Source organism: Alligator mississippiensis, chromosome 2 (assembly GCF_030867095.1).
Source record: "Alligator mississippiensis isolate rAllMis1 chromosome 2, rAllMis1, whole genome shotgun sequence".
NCBI lineage: Eukaryota > Metazoa > Chordata > Crocodylia > Alligatoridae > Alligator > Alligator mississippiensis.
In genome coordinates, this window is record NC_081825.1 from 160,755,573 (window position 1) to 160,766,798 (window position 11,226).

Consider the following 11,226-nt stretch of genomic DNA (forward strand, 5'->3'; position numbering starts at 1 on the left):
GCCCTGGCAGGGAGTGGGTGGCTTGTCCAAGGGGCGGGGGGGTAGGGCTGGCTCCCCACCACTGCACGCATACTCAGGGGCATGAAGACATGTGCCCCCAGATCTGCGGGCAGGGGTGGGTGTGGGCTGCCTGCTGCAGGCTTGGGCTGGGGAGGCCATCTCCCTGCTGCTGCATGTACTCGTAGGTGGGGGCAGAGGTGACCTGTGCCCCTCAGATCTATGCACAGGGTGGGGGTGGGGAGCCTGCTGCAGACTCAGGCTCCCCACCCTGCTGCTCGCCTCCAGGTCCTCCATGGACAAGACAGAAGTGTGATTTGGCAGCAGTAACTGATTGAACAGCCCTCTTCAGGATCCACTCTGCTCACCCAACATGGGGAGAGGGATAGAAAAAGTGCCCTAAACATAGCCTGCCTATTTTCTTCCTGACTGGATAACCGTGGCCAGTGGGGTCACTTTTAGTGTGGTCAACAATACCAGTGAAGACATACCATCATTTTTGGGACATGGAACATTAGGAGGACTCTCATGGACAACCCTAATAGTGAATGCCCAGAATGCCACACTACAATCATGGCCCAAGAACTCAGGTGACACAACATCAATGTAGCTGCATGGAGCGAGACGCAGCAAGCATGAGATGGGTGGCTCAAAGAATATGGACTCATCCATATCTTCTTCTGGAAGGGTACAGCAAAGAGAACACCAACCTCATGGAGTTGGTTTTACCATTAAGAATGAACTTATAAACCAAATCATTGAGATCCCTATCAGAATGAATAAGTGTCTCATGACTCTCCATCTTAAACTGGTGGGGAGCCAATATGCCACTGTCATTAACGTGTGTGCCCTGACTCTTGACGCTGCCAGTGAAACCAAGGAGGAATTCTACACCAACCTTGACCAAATCCTTTCTGATATTCCAGAGGGAGACAAACTTATTCTTGGTGATTTCAACGCCAGAGTCAGAAGGGACTCTAGCCTCTTCTTTGGCAAAAAAGGAGTAAGAAAGGTCAACTTCATTAACATCCTCCTCTTGACCAAATGCACAGAACATGGACTTGCCATCACCAATACCCTGTTCCACTAGCAAAGCAGGCACAAGATATCAGGGCAACACCCATGATCTAAACATTGGCACCTGATTGATTATGCCATCATCCATGCCTAGGATTACAAAGATGTTCACATCACTTGAACTATGCTAGGAGCTGATTGTCACTGGTAGGTGTTGTAGGGCTTCGGCCTCTTCTTGATAGGTGCCTTGTCCCGAAGCGACGTCAGGGTGAGACTTGGGTTCAGGTGCCACCTAGATAGTATGGGTGCTGCTCTTATTTTCCTGCCATATCTTTGATGGTCCTTGTTGGGGAGTGTAATCTTCTGTGCCTCTCCCCCGAGCGTTGCACGTTTGGGTTCTTCACGAACCTCACCGTGGCTTCTTGGGCTGCATGGCTAGGCTATTGGGAGTGGCCTCAGGTCAGTTCCCCAGGGGTCTCTCCTGCCATGTCTTTGATAAGTAGTTTTCTATTGGGAGGATGATGTTTCGTACTGCCTCCCTTGGTACTTTCCCTCGGCCGTCCGCACAGTTATTTTTTCTTGGGGCTTTACCTCCCCTACACCCCGCCTAACACCAACTGTGGTGTTGTCCAGCAGGGCCGATGCTCTGGCCTTCCCTGGTGCTTGGTTTCTTAGGGGCTATGGTTGTTGGCTGCTGGTAATACCCGTACCGAGCGTCCCCCACGGCCCCTCTTTGCTCTTGGATTACGCGGAGCTGGACTCTGCCTGGGCTCCAACTCCCCTTGACGCGTTGTTTCCTTCCTCCCTGAGTTCGGTACCTGCCACCTGTCATCTGGGTCAGGGTTCTGTCCTCATTGTGTCCACCAGTGTCCCAGTTGCTGCTGCTGCCAACCTCACTCCATGCTAGCTCTGTAAGTGACTCCTTGGGCTCTCACTGGCCCACTGTTCCCTTCGTGCTCCCCTTCCGAGGGAGCCACCATGTCCCCTCACCAGGGTCGTCTGGGTGCTGTGGCCCCTCCGGGCCGGTTGGGGACACTGCTTCCGGTCCCCCCAGCTTCCTTCCTGCCGGGCCTTTTCTCTCGGCACTGGGCATCTGCCCAGCCAATCACACTCGGCACGCTTTTATAAAGCATGCTCAGGCGGATGTGGGAGCTGTTCCTGGCTCCTCCCTGCTCCGCCGTGGGTTTTTCCTTTGATCTTTGTCCACTGCAGCTGGAGCCATGGATGATCACTTCCACTGTGATCAGCGGCTGGCGCAGCATCTCGCTGCCTCTCCCCTGCCTCAGGTAAGTTTCCACCACATACCCCCCCTGTTTAAGTTGCCTTGAGGTGTCTCATTATCTGTCTTTTCTCTCTCAATACACCTTGACAGCAAATCAGCAATGTGGTTAGTCATCCCTGGTTGATATCTCACACTAAACTTAAATGGCTGCAGTGACAATGCCCACTGCATTATTCGGGCGTTATCACGTCTAAATTTATTCAGCCATTGTAAAGGCGCATGATCAGTAACTAGATCTAACTCTCACCCCATTAAGTAATATCTAAAATAGTTTACCACCCACTTTATGGCCAGGCACTCCCTCTCAATGGTGGAATACTTGGTTTCTGTGTTGTTTAATTTCCGGCTAGCGTAGGCATTTGGGCATTCTATGCCCCTTTGCTCCTGGCACAGCACCGTGCCTACAGCTGTCTTGGAGGCATCCGTCTGTAGGATTAAAGTTTTAGAAAAATCAGGTGTTACGACAACTACCTCACTACACAAATCTCTCTTGATATCTTCAAAACCTCCTTCCATCTCAGGAGTCCATCCAGTAGGGCCCTGTACCTTCCCTCTGATGGCATCTGTTAGGGCTGCATTTTTTTCCACAAAGCAGGGAATGAACCTCCTAGAATAATTTGCCAGTCCTAAAAAAGCCCATGTCTGTTGCTTCATCTGTGGAGGTGGATATCTTCTTATTATGTCTATTTTACTAGTTAGAGGGTGTATTCTACCTTGCCCTACTCTAAACTCCAAATAATTCATCTCTTGCACCCCAAAGGTACTTTTTTATTGGATTCACCGTCATGCCCATCTCATAGTATTTCTCATAGCACTGCCCCTACGTGGCGTGGCGTAAGTGCTGCTCCCATGTCTGCAAGTAAATTACTACATCGTTGGTATATGCAGCTGCATACATCGTGTGTGGGGCTAGAATGTGGTTCATCAACCATTGAAAGGTTGCTGTGGCCCTGTGCAGGCCAAAAGGTATCCTTGTAAACTCGAACAGTCCCCAGGGGGTGCCGAAGGCCATTTTTGGCCGATCCTTTTCTGCTACAGGAATCTGCCAGTATCCCTTTGCCATGTCGATAGTGGCCATATACCGAGCCTGCCCTATGTGTTCTAGCAACTCCTCCACATGTGGCATGGGGAAGGCATCGAATCTGGCGACTTCATTAATCTTTCGAAAATCAATGCATATCCTGAGTGTACCGTTGTTGTTCGGCACTATTACTATCGGGCTTCGCCAAGGACTGCAAAATGGCATGATGATCCCTTGAGCCAACATCTTCCATAGTTCGCCTCGGACCTTCTCACGCCAGTGATGGGGGATGGGCCTCCACCTCTCTCACACAACAGTCCCTTTTGGTGTGTGAATCTCATGCTGTATTCCTTGGGCCTGGCCGTGTTTTTCATCAAACACTTCAGTGAACCTTGCCACCAACCTCCTCAACTGGTCGCACTGTTGGGCATCGAGTTCTGGCCCATATGCTGGTTGACCACCTGGTTTTTGCCCTTCCGGTGACTCCTCTGCCTCGGGTCCTAATTCCTCCTGTGGATCTTCTGGGCTCAACAGCCAACCCTCCGGCTCTCACCACACCTTCAGTAAGTTGACATGATAAATTTATTGCTCTTTTCTATGCCCAGGGTGATGTACTTTGTGCGGCAAGCTGGGCCTGTCAACTACCATCTCAAACAGGCCTTACCATCGCGTCAACAACTTGTCAGCTGTAGTGGGGAGTAGTATGAGGACCTTATCTCCGATGTGAAACTTTTGCGCGGGCCCCTTTATCATACTCCCGCTGTTGCTTCTGCTGAGCCTCGGCCAAGTGCTCCTGAGTGAGCTGTCTGGCTTTTGCCAGCCACTCTATCATTTCCTGTTGGTAGCATTGTACCCCTGACTCCTAGTCATCCCGCATTTTCCCATTCCTCTCTTATCCCTTGTAACAGCCTTTGTGGTTTATGACCATATATTAATTCAAACAGGGACAATCTCATGGACGCTTGCAGGGTCTCTCTCAGAGCTAAGAGGAAAGATATTAGGATCAAGTCCCACCTCCTCGGTTCATCCTGGGCACATCGCCGCAATAGTCGTTTAATTGTACCATTCAGGCATTCCACCAGCCCGTTAGTTTGTGGATGGTATACTGAGGTACAGAGTTGCTGTATCCTCAACAGTTGACACACAGCCTAGATAACTCCGGACATAAAATTTGTCCCCGATCTGTAATTATTTCTCTCGGAACTCCCACCTGGGACACCCATTTTAATAATTCCTCTGCAATTCGTGGGGCCATTGCCAATTGCATCTGGGTAGCATGTAGCATAATCAGTGATGACTAATATATATTGGTGTCCGGCACTACTCTTTGCTAAGTGCCCCACTATATCTAGCGCTATTCGGTTGAAGGGTACCTCAATGAGTGGCATTGGTTGTAATGGCACCCGTGGGGACTGTCTCTCTTGTACCCTCTGACATTCTGGACAAGCCTCACAACACCGTGTAATGTCATCCCTCATCCCCAGCCAAAAAAACCACTGCCCTATTTGGGTCACTGTCTTGTCTGCTCTGAGGTGGCCGCCCATCGGGCTAGCGTGTGCCAACCTCCATACCCTCTTGCGGAGCCTTCTAGGGACTACTAGCTGCTGGGTCCACTCCCCTCAGACCGGACACTTCTTTACTCAGTATAAGAGACCCCCGTGTACCCAAAAATATGCCTCACTTACATTCATTCCAGGCCGTATGATCTCTTCCTCTACCCAAGCAATCTCCATCTCCCAGATCCTTCGTAGCTCGTCGTCCTCTTCCTGGGCCATTCGGAAGTGGACACCCTCAGTGCCTGTCCCGAGGCTAACCCACTTTTCCTCGTCAGATGAAGCTCAACCCTCTTCCACTATCCAACCTTTCCCCTGGGGCCATCTTCTACATTTTATCTCCGTGTGCACTTCTTCTAATACCTCAGAGTGGTGGCCAATCCTTCCCCTCAATCATCTGGCCATCTAACTGTGGTGCAAATTCGATGCATAATTTGCCCTTGTGGCCGGCGATCCTCATGTCCATGAAGACCCTTTTGTACTGTTCTGTCTTGCCATGTATACAGTGCATCCTGATGGGGGGCACCACTCGATACCACTCTCAGGGATTCACTTTTGCCGTGATCGGTGGCTGGTGCGGTGTCCCACCGTGTCTCCCCTGCCTCAGGTAAGTTTCCACCACAGAGAGGCAGTTCCCTTCAGGTGGCCCACAAATGTGAAGAGGTCTCGAGCCCGGTCTTTTCTTCGTGGGGCTCTAAACCTCTCCTTTACCCACCCTTACCACGTCCACGGCCTAGACAAATGCTGCACTCTGAAGGTCTTCCTCTGGATGATATCTTCTCTCATCCAGATTTCCCACCCTGGGATGGGTCCAGCCTTCTTGGCCAGTTCAATCTTCCTCCCACAGCCAGTTCCTGAGTTTCAGGCTGACTTGGGTACATAAACCTACCCTGCCTTAGAGCTGACTAGGACTTCACATGAATTTAACAGAAGGCATCGGGCGTCTCCCGACCAATCCCCAGGATCCTGTCTCCCAGTGCCTGCTTGTTACTCAAAACAAAGGAGAAAGGATAAGGTGGGCACTTGCTCGTCCCTTCCCTCCTAGTGATTATGGGGGTGGGCAGCCACCCTGTGTCCCTCCACGATCCTTCTTCCCAATGCGACTGCCTCCAGATCCCTACTGACCTGGGGTCACTCTCTTGCTCCTCCCGAGCTGGAGGGGCACACAGTTCACACTTTGGGCTGTTCTTTTCTCCCTGCTGAGCTGCTTGTGAGAGCTAGCAGCTCAGTGCCGCCTTCCCTAGCCACCGTATCTGTATTCCCTGGTGGGGCTGTGGTGTCGCTCCTGAGCGTCTCTTGACTCCCCAGGCTTGAGTTTCTTCCCTGCTGTGCCAGATCCCTCTGGTTGCCACTCCGTCCCTCTTGCCTGCTCTCCAGCTGGGCAATCCTCTCTTCAGCTTCTGGTGTCTCCTACCCGGCATTTCCCTCTTCCCGCGCCAGCTGCTCAGCTGCTCTCCCAGCTGCTATTTGAGCATCCCATGTCTTGCCGAAGCTCTGCCCCCATCCCTTGCCGATCCACAGCTTCAGGGAGCTCTGGAGTCATGGAGCCTGGGTCCGCGTTCCCTCCCAGCTGCTGCTCATTTGGGCCTCTGCAGTGAGTATTGGGGCACATGGGGTGGGGGTCTGGGACACACTAGAGGGGCTTTTACTGCCCCTTTCACACTGATTGCTGGACTGATCACTGACTCATCTGGTTGGTTATGTTATTCAGACTGGCTCCCAAACGACAGCTGCAACAGAAGCAACGCTGACAGAAAATCAACACTGAAGGACTCAAGCAAGACCTCAGTGCCTCAATGAAACACTGGTGAATTCCAATCAACAACAATGGGAGAATGTCAGCAGCATGTGGGGTGCCCTCAAGGCCATTGTTATCAGCACCTGTGAAGAGACGCTTGGGTTCTCTACCAGGAAACATTAAGACTGGTTTGATGAGAATGAGCAGGATATCCAAGCATTGATCAATCACAAGCGTAAGGCTTTTTATGCTTGACAAAATGACACCAACTCCAAGCAAAAGAAATTGATTCTCCAACAAGCCAAGGCAGAGGTCCAAAGGAAGACCTGCAATATGAAGAAGAAATGGTGGGAAGACAAAGCTAAAGAGATTCAACATCTCACTGATATCCACAATATGTGCAGTTTCTTCAGTGCCATCAAAGCCATCTACAGTCTGAGCACTCAGGGACCAAGTCCCTTGAGACCTAAGGATGGAAGAGACCTGATCAAGGGAAGGGAAGCCATCAATGCCCATTGGAAGGAGCATTTTGAAGATATTCTCAATTGAGACTCTGCTGTTGATGAGAATGTTCTCAACTCCATCCCGTAACACCCAGTCAGAGATGATTTTGCAATCCCTCCAACCCTTGACAAGGTGTGGAAAGCCATTAAACAGATGAAGAATGACAGACATCCGGAGCAGCTGGAATCCTCATGAAAATCTTCAAGCAGCGGGGAAAGGAGCTCACATCACAGCTGCATGCTCTCATCATAAGGTTCTGGAATGATGAGGAAATTCCAGATGACCTCAGGGATGCCATGATTGTGACAGTCTTCAAGAAAGGAGACAAGTCCAACTGTGGAAACTACAGAGAGATTCCCTTGCTGTCCACCACAGGAAAGATCATTGTGAGAACTCTTCTGAACCATCTTCTTCCACTTGCTGAAGAGCTCCTCCTGGAATCTCAGTGTGGGTTTAGGGTATCAAGAGGCACAACTGACATGATTTTCACAGCTTGCCAGCTGCAGGAGAAATGGTGGGAACAATATAAGCCTCTCTACATGGCCTTCTTTGACCTCATGAAAGCTTTTGATTCTGTCAGCTGAGAAATGTTGTGGAGTATCCTTCTGAAGTATGGATGCTCACCGAAATTTGTCACCATTCTCTGCTTGCTCCATGACAGTATGCAAGCTGTGGTTCTTAGTAATGGATCTATTACAGATCCCTTTGAGGGTATAACAGGAGTTAAGCAAGGCTGCGTCATCACTCCAACACTCTTCTCAATATTCCTTGCCATGATGCTACCAACAAGCTTCCAGCTAAGTGGAGTTAAACTACCAAATGGATGGTAAGCTGTTTAACCTGAGCAGACTCAGAGCCAAAAGCACCCCAACCTCAACCATTGAGCTCCAGTACACTAATGATTGTGTAGTGTGTTCTCACTCAGAAGCAGACCTTCAGACAATCATCGATGTCTTTACTGAGGCATACAAGAAAATAGGACTGATGCTTGGCATTGGTCCTCCACCAAAAAGATCCTAATGAACAGTCCCCAGCTTCAGTAATCCAATCCATGGTGAGATGCTGGAGAATGCCAAGTATTTCTTGTATCTCAGAAGCTCTGTCTCTCAGAAGGCTGGCGTTGACCAAGAAATCAACATCATCTCAAATGTGTAAGTGCAGCCTTTGGATGCCTGAAGAAACATGTGTTTAAAGATCATGACATTGAATCTGAAACCAAGCACATGGTTTATCAAGCAGTCATGATCCCTACGTTGCTGTATAGAGCTAAGACATGGACAATGTGCAGGAGACATCTAAAGTTGCTGGAGAAGTACCATTAATGCTGCTTATGGAAGACCCTTCAAATCCAGTGGGAAGACAGATGCACCAACATTAGCATCCTTTTGCAAGCAAACACCATGAGCTTTGAGGTGATGATCATCTGACATCAATTTCCCTGGGCTGGCCACATCATCTGGATATCTGCCTCCAGACTCCGGAAACCAGTTTTGTTCTTCCAACTCAGCCAAGGCAGATGCTCAAGAGTAGGGCAGAGAAAGCACTTCAGGCATGTCACTTCAGGCAAGGCCAACTTTAAAAAATTCAGTATTGATTTCAACTTGTGGAAAACTATTGCCCAGGACTTCCCCAAATGGAGGAAGAGTCTGCTGCAGGGATCTCAGTACTTTGAAAACGCATGAAAAAAATAGGAGATGGAAAAGTGGGAGCAGCAGAAACAGCATGTTGCAAACCAAATCAAGAATCCAGTGCTATTCACCCCACACGCAAATGCATGTCCAAGCTGCAGTAGAGTCTGTCCATCCCAGATAGGCCTCACCAGCCATCTTTGGACACACAGATAAGACAATTGTGGGAGACAATCATCCTTGACTGTGAGGGTTTGCCAAAGAAGAGTATATATATATTTGTACAATCACGCCCTTAGAGTATGTGATCTTTTGGAGAAAGAAACATTTTTAATTTAGGCCAGATTATGGTCTATGATCTTGTCCCTTTTGGGGCTGTTAAGTTGCATAAGGTGCTATCTTAGTCTGGGAGGGGAGTGATATTTTGAAGGTGAGATCAGACTGAAGCGGGCATGGCTGGGATGCTCTGCACTCCAGTGATTTCTCACTAATTTATGAGCTTCTCAAGCCCCGGTTACCTTGCTCCTTGCTTGGGTGCATTGAGCAGATTCCTGGCAAACCTGAAGTTCTAGGTAATCTTGCTTTTTAGAGGGCACATCTACACATGCTTACTAATGCACAGCAATAAGTACCAGAACTTATTGTTCCAGAGCTTACTGCTGTTAGGTGCACATTTGCACATGTGCCTGGGATCGCAGCACATTGAGCTGGGGAAGAGCAGTCCCAGCTGACAGGGGGCCCCAGGAGTCACCCTGCCAGCCCCCCAGCTCAACATATGCCCCAGCCAAACCCTCTACCATGAGGGTGCTTCAGCACGGGGCTAGCCTGCAGGCAGCCCCTGCACTCAAGCACCCTTGTGCCCCTGCCAGCCCCTCAAGTGTCTATACATGTGCTGCTGTGGGGGGTTTTCTCTACAGCAGGATAGAACTTGTATTTACAAGTACTGTCCTTCTGTGTTGTAAATTAATTTCCTTTAGCTTAATAGGATTGCATGTGTAGACACCAAGATGTTTGTTGCACATCTAATTAGTCAACTGCACAGGTAAACATCATGTGTCAATGTGCCCAGACTGGAATATATCGCCAACACTGAAAGTCCTGTTAAGCAATACTGAAGCAAACACTGAATGTGTCCCATGTACTCTTCTTAAAACTCACTTCTCTAAAATGCATATACTCAAATTCCTATTAACATTCACAGCTACATTTCTGCCCAGAGTACAGAGAATAGTAAAGAGCTACAGGGAATAACAGGTAAACCACTATACACTTCAGAGCAGAATATTTGATGGGATCATGCTTTATTCTTTGATTTACTGCATTTTGTCTTGATCCAATATTTTTAAAATTCATTTAAAATAAAACACTATCTGGTGCATTTTAATTTCAGAAATGCCCTCGCTGCACAACAGTACCTAGCCCAACTTTGCAGCCCTGGAGTATTGCTCTCAGCCTGACCCTGCTACTCTCTATTCTGTTGTTTGGTCAATAATCTCCCAAAGCTCCCTTTGGTATCAAGGGAGCCAAAAGGCTCTCTTCTTTTCTTGTGCTAACAGTATTCTCCTCAGGAGAGATGAGGATTCTTAGAACACCCTGAATTAGCTGTCTGTGCAACCTCACAGTGTCACTGCTGCAGAGGGAGAGCACAGCATGTTAATACTTAAACAACACTTCTGGGAGATATGCCCATACTGCAGAGAAACAGGAGAATTAGTCGAACAATAAGCAAACACACCATTGTCTTACTTTGCCTAGGGTGCTCATCTTCTTCCCCTCTCTAGTGTTTCTCGAGAGAGAGTCTGATCTTGGAGCGTCCTGTTCAGAGCAGCAGTGCTAGCAACTTGCCAGCTGCTGCCCAGATAAGTCTGTGTTCTGGGCACTGCCTACATTGGACTAAATAACAGCTAGAATTTCCCTCACTCCACGCCCCTTTCCCCTCCCATCTCAGCAGCTCTCTCCTCTCCTCCCTTTAGTACTTTACCTTCCTCCCATTTCAGCTCTCCCTTCTCCCTACTTCACCCTTTTTGATTTACTCATTCTTCTGTTTGCTTGGGATGGTCAATATTTTTGCTTTCAAAAGGAACTGTTTAACATTGCCTACTTTGCTTTAGCCAATAAATTCCGATTAACAAGTATAAGACAGGAAGGGACTTGATTTATTGCTGTTCCTTACAGCCAAATTATAGTATCCTTTTGACAAACTGACCAGGATTCATTTTAAAAGTAAAACTCTGCTAAAATTAAATGTAGTGTGAAGCCATTGGTTACAGTGGTATCACAAAAATAATTCTGAGTCTTATTAATTTTCAAAATAATTGCCAGACAGGTTCCCAATGCTAAAATAAAACCCTTAGTGATAATTTTTAGGGTCTCTTGAAAACATCATTTCAGTGGGCAATTACTGCAGTGCAGGATATAGTCCTAGCCTTAATGTTCATTGATTTAAATTGTTTCTTTTAGACTGTGTTAGCATTAGTGGATGTAGT

General features: G+C 48.4%; 1 protein-coding gene across 1 annotated transcript in view; it reads right to left on the minus strand.

Moving 5' to 3' along the window:
* Positions 1-10,582, minus strand: part of LOC102566949 (all-trans-retinol dehydrogenase [NAD(+)] ADH4) — a 32,907-nt gene extending 22,325 nt beyond the window's left edge. The window contains exon 1 of the mRNA XM_014599929.2: positions 10,487-10,582. Coding sequence (XP_014455415.1) covers positions 10,487-10,504 — 18 coding nt within the window. The 5' untranslated portion in view covers positions 10,505-10,582. The remainder of the gene's footprint in view (positions 1-10,486) is intronic.
* Positions 10,583-11,226: the final 644 nt, after the last annotated feature.